This window comes from Schistocerca piceifrons, chromosome 4 (genome assembly GCF_021461385.2).
Source record: "Schistocerca piceifrons isolate TAMUIC-IGC-003096 chromosome 4, iqSchPice1.1, whole genome shotgun sequence".
In the NCBI taxonomy this organism is placed as follows: domain Eukaryota; kingdom Metazoa; phylum Arthropoda; class Insecta; order Orthoptera; family Acrididae; genus Schistocerca; species Schistocerca piceifrons.
In genome coordinates this window covers 264,638,709-264,658,922 of record NC_060141.1, presented here as the reverse complement: position 1 = coordinate 264,658,922, position 20,214 = coordinate 264,638,709, and the positions used below count along the sequence as shown (strand labels likewise).

The window sequence follows — 20,214 nt, the reverse complement described above, 5'->3', positions numbered from 1 at the left end:
CATTAGGTTGATTAGGAGGATTCTTTTACTGACCGTAGACACACAACATTTAAAAGTAAAAAATAAAATAGAAAAAGTCTGTCAGCTAACACTTACGGTAACGATGTCTGTTTGTGTGACTTGCTTTTAAAACCGTAACATTTTAAAATACCCCAAGTCTGTTCTGTGTGTTCTTACTGGTTGTCGATTAGTCTTCTCAAATGAGGGCAACGAGCACTCGAATACATAGAAGCGGAAATGGTTCTGTTTATTTCGTGTGATATTAAATGAAAACTGGTATAATTAGTGCCATCAAACGGAGCTTCGTGAAAGTGCGCAACTTTTTTTGCCACAAAAGAAAACAAATATAATAAGCTCCACGTGCTAGGCACTGTTACGTAATCAATTCAACAGCCATACTCTGCCCACATTGTAGATGAATAGTCTATGGCATGTTCTCTGGTTTATTACTAATACTGTAAAGGCACTAAACACCATTGTTATTAGCGACCTCTATAAAATAGTGTGATAGTGCTTCAAAGGTTTACCATCATGATGTAGTAGGTAGTCATACTGAAACAAGCACTAATTAAGACTTTTGCGTATTCTTCACACAAAATTAGACTAAAAAAATGATAGAACATGTTCTAAGATAGGAATTCTGATAAATATTGCTATCAAATGTCTTTAAAAAAACAGGTGAGCCAACTATTTTAAAGACTACACACCAAAATATTTTATACACTACCAGAAGCCGTACTATGAAAATTTATCTCATTGCCAACGTAAGATTAGAGCACCGGGCGGCTTCTCGGGAATAGGAGATGAAGAGTAGATGACTCCGTGTCCTGATCATTTGCTTTCCTGTCAAAAGCTTGACTCAGTTTTGGATGGGTATAATGTAAATTTGTTTAGATCTGTTATTAAATTTGCCCGTCTCTTGAACGCCGAAAGATGATTGCTACATTAAGAAGAAAAGCATATGTTAAGTTCGAGGTACGCTCTTGCATGGAGACAGTTTCCCAAATATCCCGAATGAACTAGCGGTAGGTCGGCTTTGGGAATCTCAGAGCACCTCGTCATTCGCTTTGTGATGTTCCAATAGAAAGTGTTTTTGCAGATAAGATGATAGGTCTGGGTTATGAAAAAAAAAAATGCAGGCGGAGCCTACGCCTACATTCTCAATATACCGTACAATTTTAAGTATGGGTGTAAATCCACAACTTTCGTGTTGCTGAAGAACCATATCGTTAGAATCATTTGGTCAGTTATAACCTGTGTTAAACGACTTAAGATACAGCATCGGGAGCGTCTACATGGCTTGTAAACAGGCCAATGGGCGCATCTCCTGAAAAGGTATGAATGTTTATTGGCCAGATGACTCGCGAAGTACAGTATCCAAGTGATGTTTATTTTATTGCTCGTGTGTCCTGAGACGGGGGTTAAAAAACTAAATTTTATTAGACTTATTTGGTTGAAATCTCTTTCTTTTTCATAATTTGATGTCTGTCCAGACGGAGAAATCGTATGCTCGTTGAAATTAGATGATTTCTTCAACAGCCTTTTTTAGAAGTTGGCAGTTAACTGTATGTAAATGACGTCGAAATGAGCCGCAACGGGAGCGCCGCGTAGCGCCGGTTTCGCTAAAGCTCTGCACGTGTCTGTGGCGGTGCCACACGTGGGCTGGCGGAACTCGGTCCCCTCGCCGAGGAGCGACGCCGGCCGTTGTGCTGGCCGGGTGGCAGAGCGCCAGGGGCAGCGGCGCAGGTAGTGGCGGCGTTGCCAAGCGCGCCGCCATACTGGCTATAGTTAGCCGCATGTGCCTTGCCAGCCTGACGGAGAAACAAATAGAAGTGGAGGCAGCGAGCAAGCGCCGAGCGCCACGGCGGTTCGGCCTGCCGCCGACGTCTGTGGCGGTGCTCGTGTCGGCGGCGGCAACCGCCGTCCACGGAACTGCTTTCACCGCGAGCAGGAGAGAGCGCGCGTGTGTGCGCTGCGCTGAGCTGAGACCCTCCTGCCTCTCGCCTCTCGCCCCTCGCCGCGGAGCATATCGATACTTAGCGTCGACTGCGCGCTCGATCCTCGCGGACCTATCAGCCCCATCGCCGTATCGCACTGTCTTTGCCGTGCCCTGCCTCCACCGTGGCGCAAGAATCAGAAGGCATTCACTCTTTGTCCACGTATCAAAGCCGTCATCCGTAATATAGACTTACGAGCACTTGCGTTAAACTTCATCTATCTAAAGCACTTTCTTCAGTGATATGGTTTCTGCTATCCCATTAATTTCCGTCCAACCCAAAATAAATAATTTAACATTGCTTCACGTGGCCGAGCGGTTCTAGGCAGTACAGTGTGGAGCCGCGCGACTGCTACGGTCGCAAGTTCGAATCCTGCCTCGTGCATGGATGTGTGTGATGTCCTTAGGTTAGTTAGGTTTACGTAGTTCTAAGTTCTAGGGGACTGATGACCCCAGATGTTAAGTCCCATAGTGCTCAGAGCCATCTGAACCATTGCTTCACGTTATGATAATCTTTAAAATGAGCTCCCGCCCTTTTGCTCAATAATTCCGTTTAAAATATTATTTCTTGTCCCGAATTGCGTGGGTCTAAAGGAACTTATCGGATGAGGCGAAAAAAATCAATAAATGTGACAGTGATCACGTAAAATTACAGCTAAGGGCATTGTATCGCTGGCTCCTGCAAAAGTAGTCCTAGATGTATTTGAAATGGTTCACTGAGCCACTGAATTAATCTGTCTGAAATGCCTAGGAAGGAAACAGTATAGCTTTTCGTCTGCTGCATAGTTTTTCTGGGACATGTAATATATTTGCCTACACCTTGTGGTTAAGATAGGGCTAGTTCTTGTAACCGGTAGAACTTTGGCGCACCCAGATCTGCAGACTAATTCGTCTTTTTGGGTTGCCATTCACTACGATGTCTCTTGTCAAAAAGTAGTTCCTACATTGTAAGAGCGCGCCGCATTTTTTTTATCTCACACCTACTTCAGAGAAAGCACGGTGACGTTAACACATTTTACCAGGTTCATGGGAACAGTTAACAAAAGGATAACCGTTGCTTCATCACAAAGTATTGCCGCAAATTAGTTTGTGGGGAAAACATTTCGTGAATGTATCCAGCACCGAATGTCATCGCAGTTTCCCTTTGAACAAGTGAAGATTTATAGATGAACACTGATTGGGATCTACCTTCACGTCTAACCGACTCAGGCCTGGGCTTGCCCTGTATGTACTGAAACTGTGGCGCCCCAAGCGCCCACCTCCTTCACTAGGCGGGCGGCAGTCGCGGCGCCACCATAACCGTAAGTCAGTGCTGCTGGCAGCGGCAGCGGGCCAAGTTTTCCTCGTGTAGAGGCGAGACGAGCTGGCCGGCCTTTAGGCGCGCAGCTGCCTCAGCCAGCGGCAGGCAACCCAAGGGGAGCCTCTCTGCGCCGCGCCGCTAGGAGGGGATAGCGGCCTAGCGCGGCTGCCGCAGCCGCCTTGGCTTGCCGTGCCTGCCTTCCTGTGTGTCTCGCCTTAGCTCCGCTGCCAGCCGTGGCCCGCTCCCGTTTGACGATCAGCTGTTGGGTCGCGACGCCTGTCACACGCCCCCTCATTGTTCGGCTGCTCACTCCCCCCACCCCATTTGCCCGCTTCTCCTCGCCTGCCGGCATCCAAACGTGCCAGATCCCTTTGTAATTGAGCACATTGGGACAGAGTGAATCCAGCGGCCCCTCCGCGTGCACATTTATTTCTTAGAGCGTGGACTCGTGGAATATTTTAGATTTTAGTAAAGAACAAATAATTACTACAGAACACATGACACTTCCGGCAATCGTACAGCTAAACAAGGGGTTTTACAACAGCAGACACACACAAGCCGCAAAAGATCCAGTAGTAATAATTTCAACACTCACGGAAATCAAACACAAGAGCAGCAATCAACAGAAAAACATAAGATACCATATTTTGAAATAAGTACTGTAAATTGATAGCAGTTTGTTCTAGTAATATTTTGGTCACTCAAGAAACTACATTTACTGTATTTGGCATTGCTCGCATGCAGACTGTTCTTTTTATGTTTTAGATTATACAGCCTCCAGGTGGCACTTTGCCGGGCTACCGCATTCACGAAATATCATCACAATGCTGATCACGAATACACCTATTCATACTTACCTCCCCACAAAGGAGACAGAGGAAACGAAACCTAATCCTGCAAATACACGCAAGAGAAAGATGTGTTTTAGCGGGACCAGATACATATTTTCATGAAATGTAGCCTATATTGCCCTGATACCTGTGCTGAGCCGGCCATTGTGGCCGAGCGGTTGTAGGCGCTTCAGTCTGGAACCGCGCTGCTGCAACGGCCGCATCTTCGAATCCTCCCTCGGACATGGATGTTTGTGATGTCCTTGGGTTAGTTAGGTTTAAGTAGTTCTAAGTCTAGGGGACTGATCATCTCAGATGTTAAGTCCCGTAGTGCTCCGAGCTATTTGAACCATTTGAGCTACATTTACGAGCTCCACCGACGAAATTTCGTAGCCTGTTCGGGGCTATTTTCAGAGTATTTTGGTATAAGGAACCCATAATCTGTGGTGATTCGTTACAGATTAATAATGTAACTGTGTTGTTCGGTTTCTTATATAGTTACCTTTATTTTTGCGATAATACGTGTACAACAATGAGTAAACTCTCATTCATGAGGTCATTTTCGGCCAATTCTAAATCAGTAAAATTACGCATACTGCTGTGTTTCACTGTTAACGTTCGATTAACACTGCCGGGGAAACAAACCCGAGAAAGAACCGACCAGCACGGAACGCAAACTTGAGGGCGAGCACTGAACTGAACATACTGTTATCAACAACAAAACACACACACACACACACACACACACACACACACACACACACACTAGTAATCTGCAATAACCTTAGAAAATTTGTCGGAGTTCGGATTCACACTGCAGATAAGATTTTCACGGACACTTGTTTTCCCTTTAAGTGATCATTAGTGTCGCAACAATCAAGAAATCGGTGCGGGTTAGTCGTGACAAAACTTTCATGACCACACTGTTTCCGCGATTTTCCCACGCAAGATTTTTGCTATTGAGAATTACGATCTGTTGATTCCTTCACCTGAATTCTGGTGCATCCGAAGTCACACAAAATAATGTTTCATGTCACCCTAGTTCCTTGTTCTATAAAACGTTATTACCAACACTCCGTAAGTAGAATACAGTTGTTCATCCCTGAAAAAAATGGTGGCCCTTCCGCACACAACGAATACTTGTTCGTATAATTTGCGCTAGAAAACATTCGCACCATGCACAAGTATTACTACTAAGGGTTTAGTTAGTGACACTCCATGCGTGAATTGAAACTAGCTGGAAAACAAAGCTTCCTCTTGTCTGTTGTACTGTGCAAAAGTAGATCAGATAAAAGCCTTTGCAATCAGTCTTAAGAAAACTAAAAACTGTATTTTGCTTAAGCAGGTCCGAATTACATTAAGCAATTAGCCGTAAACTGCAGACTGCACTGAATTCGCTACAGTAATACATTAGGCCTAGTTAAACAGACCTAATACAAGGAAACCTATTACGGTACTTCCATTTATGACACCAGAAACTACGGAAATGTGTGTAGCTTCAAAACCGCTTGTAAAACATGTTTGACCTTCGTATTTCTTTTAAAAATGGCGTAGTCCCTGCCAATGTCGAACCTACCATTAACAACATAGTTTTATTTCAGATGAAACTAGTATTACTTTAGATATGTTTCGGATGAAACTAATATTACTCCAAAATATTGTTCACAAAGTTAGTTTCTAGCAGTCAATGCCACCTATTCAGTTTCCTTCCATCAACTTTTAAATTCTTCTCTCTCTCTCTCTCTCTCTGCGATGATCAGTTCCACAAAAGTAATTTAATTTAATACTTCGCTTAGGAACTTGATAATATAACAGAACAAGCAGCGCCGCGTAGCGTCCGTCTTTGAAAGCTTGAACTCAAACGTTCGCATGTGGTGGGGAGTTCTGAGGACAACGAGGATAGGGAAGTCTGTCACACTAAAGCTACACCTTCGTTACCTAGGCAACCTATGGCGCTGTGATTGTTGTGGCACTTCGGAACCGAAAGAACAATTATTCCAAATGAAGAGATTATTCGGTATTTGAAATCAGTAAATTGATGTTAGTGTTGGATGTTCGGGTAGTCAAATACATTTTGATATTTTATATATTTGATATTTTGCGCTGTAAAACCGGTATTGTAAACAAGTACATAGAATTTTTAAGGAATTTGTGGTTCACTACAAAACCCTCGTGTTTGCATTTGGGAGAACGGAACTAAAAAGAAAAGGTTCAGAAAGAATCGTTACTTGTAGTTGTTGTTTGATCAGAAATTATCATGCGAAAGTAGTAGCTCAGCCATCTTTTGTTTTTTCAGTAACACGATTTCATCTGAAGCTGTTGAATTTTTTGTCTTTACGTTATTGATAGTCTGTAGAAAGATGGATTTTACGTCCGTCCCACTAAATTTCTTTAATTTTTCGTTACGCCAACAAACACGTCATTAAGTAATAACGTTCTCGACAGCATTTATTTACATTGTAATCCGTGACATAACTATTCTATCGAGGTAGCCGAAGTTTTCAGGTCGTCGTATGTATGCGGAGTAAGAGGATCAAAACTAAATGCTCATAAAAAATATATTGAGGTTAGCTGTAAACCAGTCTCTCTCAGATGAGCGGATCAACAACTTTCTTTTTTTAGTCAGTATTCAGTTATCTCGTCAGAGGCCCCACTGTTTTGATACAATAGACAGCTTCCTTCTCACAACCAGGGAGGTGCTAGTAAAATAATCATTTCATAAATTTAAACGCGTTTTTCTTGCTTCAATTAATAATATTTAATTTCCAGAAGATTTCTTTAATATGCTAGGCGAAACGCTTCTGGAAACTGAATTTTGTTAATTGCAGCAAGAAAGGGCCTTTTAATTTATGAAACGAATAGTTGTACACTTGCTGCCGAACCTGCCCACTCCAACAAATTTTTAGTTGTGAAGTTATCGCCACTGTCGCTGGTATTTCTGCAAAGCAAAGAATGTTTAAAAGAGTGTTGTGACTTTAGTAACGGTCCGACTATTTTGTCGCCAAAATTGCCGAAGATTGGGCAGTCAGTAGCCCAGGCGCGAAGCACGGCGCATGCGCAGATAACAAATTCTGGGCGGAGGTGACAAAAGATCACTCGATCGGGAGATTCGCAGCGCGCAGTGTCCATCTGGCGACACGTGTTCTAGGGAACAGAACCAGCGCAGCAATGAAGAGTATGCGTGTTAAAGAGGACTGTAAAACGATAGTGTCAGTAGGAGAGTGAAGCAGTTTTAGCGCAGCCGCTGGGCAGCGAGCGGGTGGCCAGGCCCGAGCCGAGCGTGGGTATCAGCACGGAACGCGCGCGGCTGCGGCGCTGCCAAGTCTACGAGCGCCGCCAGTTGGTGTGGGCGCAGCCCCACTAGCTGCCTCGCAGCAACAATGCTCCACAAGGGCTCAGCCACAGGGCGACAATAAAGGTCTCTGGCAGCCGCAGAGTGAGCACTCTGGGGGCGCAGCGAGCGCACAGACTTTGGCGCCTCACAGAGGCAACGCCGTGCCCGGGGAACAGGTTCGTAGAGAGGTGAGCAGAGACCGACGCGACCTCTAGCCGCGGCGCAGATGCACGTAGGCCGAGCCTCCATCCCTCGCCGGGTCCCCCACGAACCTCACTCCGAGAGGGGACCGGCCCCACACAAATAGGAAAGAGCGCAGGCATCGCGGCTGCGCGGAGGGGTGGATGGCAGAGGGAGAGAGCAGGGTGCGTGGCGGAGTGAAGGGGACGAAATTAGAGGGTTGCGAGCGCCGCTCCGCGCCAGGCCGGAACACGTTGGCTGGGACCGCCCTGCCTATGGGCCCCAGCTCATTCTGCCTCACACGATTTTCAGTAAGGGGCTGTTCGATAGAACAGAAGACTATTTCTAACAACATTTCGTCGAAAACTGAGTAGATCATGGCTGAGTGAAAATAAGGTTGATTTTTATAGTTAGTAAAAGAGCAACCAGAAACTTTTAATAATGGTAGTTACTAAGAACAAACAGCGCCGTGAGTGGTTTTGGTTTCAAACTGCCAGGTTCAGCATCAGACGGCTGTTTACGTTAAAAATACGTAAGAGATTATGATCTACACACAGTCGAAACCAGGATTTTGTCGTTGTGGGGAATGGGAATGAGGATGGGGGCTGAGCTCATAGACATTTTGATTCACCGTGCTGCCTCCAAATTACCTAGAGTAAACAAAGGTGCTTTCTTAATCTCTTATAGTACAACTACTATAGAGAGGAGATTTACGAGACTGTTAACCCTACCAACACCAACGCATTTTCCATAATGTGAAATACCAGGGGGAGGGGGAGGGGTATTTCGCGCATACCGCAAAAAACCGTAGAACAAGCCAGTTTCGTTAAATGTGTTTAACTTAAGTATAAGAGATGAGTAAGGCTCCTAAAACTGAAAATATTAATATCACAACATATGTTGTGAAAAATCACATTCACAAAAGACATAAATTTTTGGGTTAAATTTTACTAAAAAATTTGAAATAGTTTCGAAATCTGATGTATGATATCTTTAACAACAACAAATGCATTGTGTGAAGGTGAGTCGTGGACAGTGGGAAAACCGGAACAGAAGAGAGTCGAAGCATTTCAGAAGGGGTGCTACAGAAGATATGTGAAAATTACGTGAACTGACAAAGCAGGCGCAGAACCGAACATACGGAAAACACAGACAACAAGAAGGGACAGGATGATAGAACATGTGTTATGACATCAGAGAGGTGTAGAGGGTAAAGACTGTAGGGGAACACAGCAATTGGAATGCATCCAACAAATAGTTGAGGATGTAAGGTGCAAGTGTAACTCTGAGACGAAGAGGTTAGTTAGTGCAAGAGGAGAATTCGTGGCGCGCTGTATCAGTCAGAAGACTGGGGCTAGCTGCTGATTTCATTTACTGTAGGAATTAACTAGTCGTGCTTTTAACTTAGGCTTTCAACACGTGAACGATATGTACGTTGTTGTAATGGGATGAGTTTCCGGAGCTGTGGCGTGACTACAGGTGCGATCTTCCCGCTAAACGCTGTCGTCAACGGTTGTACAAGACACAGAACAGTCCTTTGCGGGAGTTCTGGCTTTGCTGCTGCTGCTGCTCGCGGGCTACTGCGCGCAAAGGTCCCAGGAGCTCGCAAGTAGGACAGGCACCAGGAGAAACTACCTGGCTAGTGGCGGGCCGGGAAATCCCCGACCGCGCCGCGCGCTTCGCGGGAACACATGCAGTTGGCACTCGCTCGCTAGAACAAAACTGCGCTGCTGCTAGTCGAGTTGCTAGCTGGTGCCCTGCTCAACTCAGAGAATACCACTGTCAGCACGGGACAGGTTTTTGTTTGTTTCGTCGTCATTCAATAAACAGCTGCGTGTCTTGCAGCAGAACGGATTCATTTCTGTATCGTCTTCGGAAAACGAAATCACTATTCCTACGTAATATCAAATGTATAAATAAAATGAAAAGTTATTTTTTAAAAGTGCTTCTACCCGCGATTCTGTAACATTATTCGTAGCTATAGAATTAAAAAAAAAAACGTTTTGTTCCTGTGCGCAATAGTTAATTTCACTTGCTTGTCTGGGGTTAGATAATTCGTGAGCAGTAACGCACCAACTAGAATGAAGTGTATCGCTTAACGCACTGTTCCGATCATAAACGAAATGTCTGTCGAAAAGTTTTACTATATTGGCTACGTAAATTTTTAGCTACCGTAAAGTGGAGAAGGGTAATACGTCTTTATTCGGCAACGTGATTATATCACGCAACGTGGAGTAAGGAACTGTGACGAGTAAACGACAAATGCTAAGAGGAAGCGCTACTCCATTAGATATTTCCTTCTTTCCAAAATAATAATAATAATAATAATGCGTGGGCCACATTAGCGTCTGCCATAAAAAATTCTGTATCGGTTAATAAAAATGTTGATCTAACTCTAAGAAATAAAACTACTTCTGTAGCTTATTCTTTACGACCACGAGTTAGGCCGTATAGGAAACATTTTGAAATCAATAAATTGGATTTTCATTGGCTGTAAAATACGTATTTGAATAACACTTGACGAAGATAGACAGTAACGTAACATTCAACATATATTGCCCGACATTTCATTGAAAACTTCTTCTCTCCAGTCTTCTTATAAAACCGAAAACTTACATATCCGTTACAGTAAATGCAGACGTTAATCTTCGTGACCGAAAGAAACGAATAAGATAACGAAAACCGACTTGGTGGCCTCGAGTTCTATTCGAAATTAATTCGTTGGGACCTGAGATTTAAAGTACAGATGAAAATGAACTTTCATTATAGAGTGGTGCTATGCTGATGGTGATTGTGATCCGGTTTCGAAGATTGTCTGTTCATACAGTGATGATCGCAACGGGGTCGTCCCCCTCTCCCCATCTCTGAAACAAAAGAGAAAGTATTGAGTAGTCAGATGTTTTAGTTATTAAAAATATCCCATACCATCGAGTCTATACTAATACAAAAAAACGTAATGTGATATCGTGGCGTAATAGTAAATAATATTTAAAAATTTTGGGAATATTTGTAGGCAAGCTACTCTTTTCCAAAGCAAGTTTGCGCATTTCGGCACCAGCTGTAAATATCACCTTCACAAAGTTCCTGCCTTCAACGATGACAAAATGTAATACATAGCTTTTGAATCAGAGATTGAAATAGCTGTGCCCTGTAAATTCGTGAGTTTTGGCGCCGGAAATGCAAGCCCACTCTCTGAGCCTCCGTTCCCCGACAGAGTTCGTGGTACAGAAGAGATACAGAGATGAGTGGTGTGGAGTAGTGAGGAAGGGCGGACATGCCTCGCGACAATAATGCAGTCGGCATTGTTGGTTGCGCAAGGCGCGTGCTGGCGCTGCGGCTGCGGCGTATGGTTGAAGGCCGGCCCGTGGCGCTGCGCGCGCGCCGGGCCTTGTCTCCAAGGCTAGCGGCCGCGCCACCGACGAGCTCAGCCGCTTCACGCTTTCCGCCCATTCTTCTGGCCATCTTTCCTTCTAGGGACATCGTCCACCCACCCTTACTTTCCTGTTACGAATCGAGGGCAAACGAAACATTTCCTTACTATCACCAGTACTGACGAAACGAAATACTGACCTATCATAGTACAACTGACAACTGGTCTATTGCTCTGTTTCATATATCACTTTACAGTTCAAAAGATTGTACCCAATTTCCTCCACCAGAGGAAACTTGCACGAATTTCACAGGGATTGACTCAGCATCATCAGTGTAGCCTAGTCAGTTGGTTACAATTGAATATTCACGGAGGTCTAGTATGGGCTACAATTACATTATGGCAGCGAAACTTGTAATCCGTTAATGAGGAACATATCTACGCTGGAAAAAAAAGTTCCAGGTGCAAATCTGGCGCTGTATAGCATTTCTTCGATGTTACCGGCGCTCATATTGAATCAATTGTGTAAGTGCCAGTTAATAATAAAATCGACATTATCCCTTTCTCACTCGTTTGACCTTTACTGCCCATGTCCCGTTCCTAATCCATTATAAATGGAAACATTTCTATACGCCTTTCTCGCATTCACACCGTCGGATTTTCGCCTAGTGGCGAAGAAGGGAACTAATTTTCTTCAATCGTAAATAGCTCCCGTATTAAAACGTTAGAATATTTATGAAGTTTCGCAGCAATACGGTAATTACATTCCACACTGGTCCTCTGAGTAGCTGCCCTGTAATTATAACCACCCAGTAGTATACAGATAACTTACGCGTTGTACCACCTGTGTGCCTCCGTAATCATATTTTGATGACTTACTTGAACTGGTGCTGACGCGAGGGCTATGAGGACAGAATACTTCGAATCCAAACTCTCAGAACCTATAGTCACTGCTTTTAAACTGACCGTTATATCGAATGCTGCTATTTTGTAACGCAGAATAAGTTTAATGTCGTTATACTTGTAGCAGATAAGTCGATTTACAGTATAATATTAAAATTTTCATTTACATTATTTAATTTATTAACTCTAAGCCGTCATGTTCGTTTTTTCATGTCATGGAACTTCAGAGATTTCACAGAACACTATTGTAGGAAGCGCTGATCTTAGAGCATTGGTAATTTTGTTTACTACGTGAATAAAAGAGGAATAAATATCAGATTTGACGACGAGTCCCACCTGTCAAATTAGCCACGTTATTGATAGTTAAGGAGGGTGTTCAACTGTTAACATTTAGTAGCCTTCAAGCCTGCTTGTGCACGTAAAACATACAGGACGTGCTGTGGTTGTCCATCACAGCTGTGTTCCCGAAAGAGAAGGCTCATGGATTCGAATCTGCATAAAAAGAAATATCGCACTCCGTTCTGGCGATGTGGTTCTAATCGCTGATAATATAGATGAGTGCAGAGTAGGCGCCGGCCGGAGTGGCCAAGCAGTTCTAGGCGCTTCAGTCTGGACCCGTGAGACCGCTACGGTCGCAGTTTCGAATACTGCCCGTGGCATGGATGTATGTGATGTCCTTAGGTTAGTTAGGTTTAAGTAGTTCTAAGTTCTAGGGGACTGCTGACCTCAGAAGTCCCATAGTGCTCAGAGCCATTTGATTCCGTTTAATAACTCGACGAATGAACAGGCTCACATAGAGAGCGCGTCTCTTGGCGTGTAAAACTGACGAGTTACGATGTACCGGATTCAAAACATTTGACGACGCACTAACAAATCGGAAGCGGCGGTTATTCAATTTGTGACAAGAGACTCAGAAATACAACAAAGCAGCTCGGCATAGAAGTATACTAAGTATATGTCGCAGAGGTGGTAGTGTCACTACAAAGTATCCCAGTATTCAGAGATATGATAGGAACGATGATTCGAAGAAAAAACGTGTAGTAAACATGGGCTCTGAAATGCATGCATTAAGAGGTATGGGCGTTTGCTGATCTTCCTTTCCGTGAAACACAACTTACAGTGAACAAGTGCTCATAGCTCTGAAGATACGCGTTTTAGAACCCATGATTACTAGACTTTCGTGCTTCGAATGATCGTCCCTGTCATATACCTGAATATTTACCACTCTTCCCGAGACACACTGTATAAGCATTATTGTGTTTGACTGTCGCATCAGAGTTGATTCCTACTAAGGACGCACGTGGTTCCGTTAGTTCAAATGGTTCAAATGGCTCTGAGCACTATGGGACTTAGCGTCTGAGGTCGTCAGTCCCCTAGAACTTAGAACTACTTAAACGTAAGTAACCTAAGGGCATCACACACATCTATGCCCGAGGCAGGATTCGAACCTGCGACCGTAGCGGTAGCGCGTTTCCAGACTGTAGCGCCTAGAACCGCTCGGCCACTCCGGCCCGCTCCGTTAGTTAACAAACGGCAACAACCATGGTCGTGAAGAGATGTAGTAATAATAGTTGTATAACGATAACCAGTTGTTCCTGGTGTGTTAAAATACGAAATACTGTGTTTGTTTTATAAGAAGTCCGACTGGTAGTTTCGTTTTGTGGTAGTCGCGCGTTGTGAGGCCCCTTGCCACGGTTCGCGCGGCTCCCCGTGTCGGAGGTTCGAGTCCTCCCTGGGGCACGGGTGTGTGTGTTGTCCTTAGCGTAAGTTAGTTTTAAGTCGTGTGTAAGACTGGGGATCGATGATCCCAGCAGTTTGGTTCCATAGGAATTTACCACCACAATCTGTTTCGGTTTTTCGGGATTTTATTTCCGGTGCGTAATTCGGGACGAAAGATCCATCGTCAGGCTTTCCAGACTCACTGGACGTCTGACGAAATTGACGCACTTGCTTCACGGGTGATCCATACTGAAATTCTAAGTTCTTTCGTTTTGATTGCAAATACATCGTTAACAATCTGAAGTACAGGAAAATCTGAAAAACTGAAATACAGAGAGGAGACTAGTTACAATTTATAAAATAAATTTCTCTCACTGTGTGTGAACCATGAGAAACCATTACGAATTCGTTAAAATTTGTGAGTTTCTGTCGAGGAAACAATGGATTCGAGCGTCGCAAGAACTTATCTTTCTTGCACCCTTTATCAGTTCTTATATCGCCCGTTGCCTATACGTAGATTAGCCGCAGAAAGATAAACTCGCCCACATTGGCCGGCGCCGCGAGGCTGCGTGTACAGTTATCATGGAGCAGTCGTAAGCGCGGCTCCGGCCTGTCGTCGTCCCTGTCGCTGTCGCTCGCGCCTGACGGTCGCCGTCTGTGTGTTGTTGCAGAGCCCTGCCATGATGGGGCTGCAAGCGACGGCGAGCAAACGCAAGCTGGAGTACGACAGCAAGTGCCAGCCGGCCAAGCTGGTGCGGCTGGACGAGGGCGCGCACGACGCGGCGGCCGCCGACCTGGACGACTGGCGCCTCGCGTCCGCGCTGGGCGGCGCGCTCGCCAGCCCCGTGCCGCACCAGCACGACGACGACGAGGACGACGACGACGAGGAGGACGACGACGAGGACGACGACAAGGCCGAGAAGTACCTGCCGCCCGCGGCGCGCGCCTACCACTGCCTGCGCTACGCCGAGGGCGACGGCGTCTGCTACCCGCACGCCGTGCCCGTCTCCGTGGCCGAGCTCAAGGCGGCGCCCTCGCCGCCGCCGCCCGCCGGCTACTACCCGGAGGAGGCGTCCGGCTACGGCGCGGGGGCGGGAGGCGGTGCGCCGCCCCCGTACGGCCCCCAGGCGCGCCTGGCCGTGCGCTACCAGCCGTCCCCGGCCGCCCCCAGGCCCGTGCACCAGTACTGGGGCAGCAGCGAGTACTATTCGCAGAACTCGCAGCAGACGATACGCTGCGACGAGAACGGCAAGTCGTACCTGGATCTGGGCAGCTCCAGTGCCAGGTATAGCGCCGCCCCGACTGTCCCCGCGAGGTGTCCTCCGCCGCCACTGCCGCAGCCGCCGCCACCACCGCCGGCGTCGGCCGCGCCGCCCCCCGCCGCCCCCGGGAAGGACGTGGAGTGCTGTGACGGCAGGACCGGTTGGTGCGGCCGGGGGCCGGACGCGGCCTGCTACCGACAGAGGCGGCTCGCGGTGCTCAACATCTCCATGTGCAAGCTAGGCAGGTACAGGCAGTTCCCCGACCCCAGCCTGCGGAGGTCGGTGCTCATCTGCAACACGCTGCGCTACATCGAGCGCGAGATGGAGCAGGAGGGCTGCTTCTTCGGCGGCGGCGTGACGCACGTTCCGGCTGCCGCCCCCCCGCCTCCGGCTCCGACACCGCAGCCGCCCGCCGAGCCGGAGCCCAGCTACCAGCCGCACTTTGCCGACGTGTCCGCCCCCTCGCCTGCGGCCGCCCCCGCTTACGCGGCGCCACAGTACCGCGTCCCTGCGCACGGCGCCGACCTCATCCCGCCGTACGAGCACACCCTGAGGGACTTCTCCGCCAGCGGGCGCGCCACGCCGTTCCCCGCGGCCTGCGCCGACAACTACGACGCCGACTCTGGCGTCGGCGACGAGGAGTCGGCCCGGGGCATCAACTGGGGGTCCGTGCTGAGCCTCTCCAGCCAGTCCGACCTCGACCCACTCAATAACAATGAACTCTACTCTCCCTCCCCCCCTCACTCGTCGTCGTCGTCGTTCGGATTTACCAACGGGGACTCGAACAGTTCGCTCAGTTTGCTCGGAGACGTGGACTTGGGACACGAGTTCGACGATTTCCTTCCCAGTTGGAAACTGACGCCTCTCAGTGCCGACGACATTCTCAAGTCCGTCCCTCCGTCGGAGTTCTCGGCACGACAGGGCGAGGGCGAACTGGACAGCATTATGCACGTCCTTGTCGGCACGTAATGGGACGCGACGAGTGCGCCACTTTCGGTATCATCGAATGGGAGTGAGATTACTGGTCAGTCGATTGATCTTCAAATGTGCTCAGGTTGTGAAGGGCTGTTCAATTTGATACTTATATTCTTATATTTCAATTTGGCAGCCCGTGGTCCTTTAAATTTACTTAAAAAGAACGTTTAGTCTGAACTAATATATTTTCGTTCTCCGTTCGACACCTTTTTATCACTTAAACAGTACTTTTTGTACATTTTGCAATTCGACAGCAGAAAATGGATGTAGGTCTACGGTGACTGTTGCGTAAAAAGGTTTTTATAGAATGTTTATTTTGAAGGTTCTCTAGTACAGAGCTTTTACCAATGTTTGGGCATAGTCTTAATACCTTTGTTTTCTTCTGCAGAGAGGGAGGGAGAATGAGAGAGAGAGAGAGAGAGAGAGAGAGAGAGAGAGAGAGAGAGAGAGAGAGAGAGAGAGAGAGAGAGAGAGAGAGGTGTCTGAAGCTTGTCTGAATTAATATCTCAGGTCTCTGTAAAAAGTCATGTGGGTAACATCCACATTTTTGTCAAGAGGTGCTCTTACATAGGTTGTATGCTTCATTTATCTATATGCCTCTGTCCCTTTTTCGTAAAGCTTGTCCTCTTTCATGTTTTTGTTCCCTTGTTCAGAGTAATACGTATGTTAAACTTTGCATTAAAAAATATATTTTTGAAGAACTTATTGTGCACTAAAGATATAGTTCTTGTTGGTTTTGTGAAGAGATGTCAGTATAATGAAATGGTTCTATAGATGACTAGATTATATACAAAGTGATGATTTGCACTTAAGTATATAAACAAATCCAGGAGAAATTAGTGATGGAAAAGCCCTTGTTACCTGTAACGTTGGTGACGTGTCTAGTTGTATATAAAAGTGGACTATTATGTACTGTTTAGATAGTACGACTGGAAACCGTACTGCATTGTCCTTTCAGACTCTTCTTTAAAATTACAATATTAAGATTTCTTTAACTACAGAAAGGAATCACTCTGTTGCAGTTTAAGAAGCTTTTTTTTGCAGATCATTCAAATTAACTTTTTTAAATAATCATTGCTGATTCAGCAATTAAGAAACTGTTCAATGGTGCAAACAGTACTGAGTGATATTTTATTTTGAAGAGATATTACAGTGCTAATGAATGTGTGGAAGATTTGCTCTAAACAGTATAAAATAATCCTACTTATAATCCTACTCGAGAGTAGGCTTAGTGTACAGTAGATTTCTTTTATGTAAAAAGAAGTCCCTTCACATTATGATTTGACAGTCATTTGGAAGTGATTTCCAGGCATTGCCCAATTTTCTGTGTACTCTGCTGTAAATATATCTACATAATGAGTGTAAATAGTTGCAAAGTATATACATAAATATAAAAATATGCCATAAATATATTGTCTATATAAATATATTTTGAAATGTTCCAGAAGGAATATTTGCACTAAAATAATTTTGATTATGAAAATCTAGTCCTTTAAAAAAAACGTCACAATTTTGACGTTTAAAGCTGGAGTCAGAAAATTGGGCTGTCCCAGATATTGGCTGTCCCAGCTGTCTGCAGCTGTCATGTTGATGGTTGAGTATTATTGTGAGGAGTACTGTCACAATTCCACAAATAGAAAATATTGTGTGTATTGCAGGATACCATTATGTATGTTTTCACAAAGTGGTTGAAACTTCACTGTATGCTGTATCATTTTTCCAGTGAAATAATCTTTAGTTATCATTCATTGAGATTATTTCATTTTTTTAAACTCTTAATTTTGAATGTATGTTGATATTTCTGCTCAAAGCTAATTTATAAACTCAGTTGAGTGCCTTGAGTAATGGCAAACAAAATTATAGTTAACTCAGTAGATTGTTTGCTGTGAAGTGCTCTTTAAGGTTATATGATGGACATTTATTTCTATTGCCAAAGTACTTGGTTGTGATGGAGAAATGATATGACAAGTGAAGCATATAAATGGTGCCCTCAGAAGAAAATTTTTAAATGAATGTGCTGTGATATTGTCGTGTACAACTCTGTTAAATCTAAAATATTGGCTGCTAATGTTAGGTAGGTATTCATGATTATATATATATCTATATATATATATATGTAGATAAAATGTGATGAATTTGCAATAAATTAATATAAAATATTAAGCATGTTGTTAAATCCCTTATTTAAAAGAAAAACAAATAAATAAATAAATAATTATACCAATTCACCATTCTGTTTTGTTGTTCAGCCGTGAAATTTCACCCACTTGCACCTTGTTGCAATAGGGGGAAATAATATCTTGAAATTGCGTAAATGACATCTCAGTTCTCTATTTCGTGAACACGCATTGTACAATAGTTCCCTTATACATTGACCAAGATAGTTATAAAAAGACAAAATATTATTTTACTGTAAGAATTTAACTGTATCCATATATTTTTACATCAATTTGGCATCTTGGATGTTTGTGAAATGAAATTCTATTCAGGGACCTGCATTTCTTTTATTGAATGTGTTTGTAAAAATTAATTTAATGTGCAGGCATTTGAAGATATTATTTGAAATGCCTTCTGACACTTTTTTTTTTTTTCTGGGAAGAAAGAAATACGGTACAGAATGTATGACCAAACTGAACATTGCATCTCCTTCAGTAATTATTTGTTTAAATATCATGACCAGGTAAAATTATGGAACAATAACGTACAATCACTAGTACTAAACTACAAAAATTGTTATTTTCATGTCCAATTTGTACTGAAAGTTCATTAAAAAAACACATTAAACATGATTGACTGAATTTTTATATTTTCCCACAACTTGACTGAATTGAGATGAAGGCATTGTCAAACAAAAAAATATACAGAAATTAAGGTTTAATACTCTATAATATAAAATACATAACAAGGCATTAAAATGCATCTCCCCATGCTAGAAAACAGTGATGTCTCAAGAATGTGTATAAAATTGTCAAGTTTGGAGTATTTGTCTTCAGCATCAGTCACATCACACACACAAATTTGTTTTCACATAATGTACCTTTAAGTGTCACAATTTTATGGTCATCCTGTTTTTGGAATGAATTCATTTAGTAAAATAGAAGAATTTTTCAGTTTCACAATGTCACAATATTTGGCAGTGACTGAAGTGACACAATGAAGTCATCTTTGGTGCTTAGTATGTAATTGAGTTAACAACATACATCCATAATACCAACAGTTCGTTTGCAAAGGCCTCTGGTGCTTCAGATTATACTATTGTACGAAATTCGTCCTTCATGCTGATATAATTTGTCATATACATTTCAAAAAGTGTTACACAGATTGGTTTATGATAAACATGTCTGAAAGCTTAACGGCCAACGAGAATAGCTCTCCTTTATAAATAACAGTTTCATATGGTCTTTACATAAATTAATAATATAGTTTGATTTTATATTATTGTATTACTGGTTTTTCTTGATGTCGTGCTAGGCAGTTAACTTGTGCCAATATTTGTTGCACAGGAATTTTATATTGGAAGTCATGATGTACCTTATGTATGATATTTTTTAAATGAAGATATTTTTGTACAACCAGGCAAACTTTACATAATACTGACAAAACTACAGTGCACCCCAAATATTAGGCCTCACTACTTAATAACTAAATGAAAATTTCAAGCACAGGATGAGAAAATGGCATTAATGTACAAAGAAATTTGTATATTTTTTAAGCAAGCCAAAGATATTTTATGGATTAGGGAATATGGCAACTAACATAAAGAGATATTGTGCTTTATAAAAATAGTTTATCAAACTAGGTAGATGTATTTATTTCAGATGCTATAAATAGGTACACAATCGTCCTTGTACAGAAGAAGGAAAGAAAGCAATGAGCAATAAACAGTGGTTTGCAAAACAACTAAAACTTACACAGAATTTATTTTGTGATTGGTGTGTCAGTGTGTGTCCTAATCCTTACCCATTGATAAAAACTTGTAACCATTTTCAGGTGTTCAAAACAAGCCAATCATACACTCAGTGCATAAGTTCACTCTCTATGGTAGCTACTTGTAACACATTGCATGCCTCCTTCATGAATACACTTGTACAACAAATAACTTTCAGGATTTTTGTATTTGTACTATGAAATGAAATGAAATGATGAAGGGATTTATAAAACACATAGCATCTAATAGCAACAAAATGTTAACATTCTCAGTAACAGATATGATTTGTCAGGAAAACTGTAATTGTAACCATCAGACGTAAAATAACCTTAATATTTTGGACACCCATTTTCATTGAAAAATAAGCTTCATTTATGATCTAGGCATTAGAATACAGTGTTAGCTTTGAAGAGAGCT

The 20,214-nt window shown here is 43.6% G+C and overlaps 1 protein-coding gene across 1 annotated transcript in view; it reads left to right on the top strand.

Moving 5' to 3' along the window:
* Positions 1–19,749, top strand: part of LOC124795579 (protein enabled homolog) — a 28,242-nt gene extending 8,493 nt beyond the window's left edge. Inside the window, exon 2 of the mRNA XM_047259651.1 lies at positions 14,304–19,749. Coding sequence (XP_047115607.1) covers positions 14,304–15,863 — 1,560 coding nt within the window. The 3' untranslated portion in view covers positions 15,864–19,749. The remainder of the gene's footprint in view (positions 1–14,303) is intronic.
* Positions 19,750–20,214: the final 465 nt, after the last annotated feature.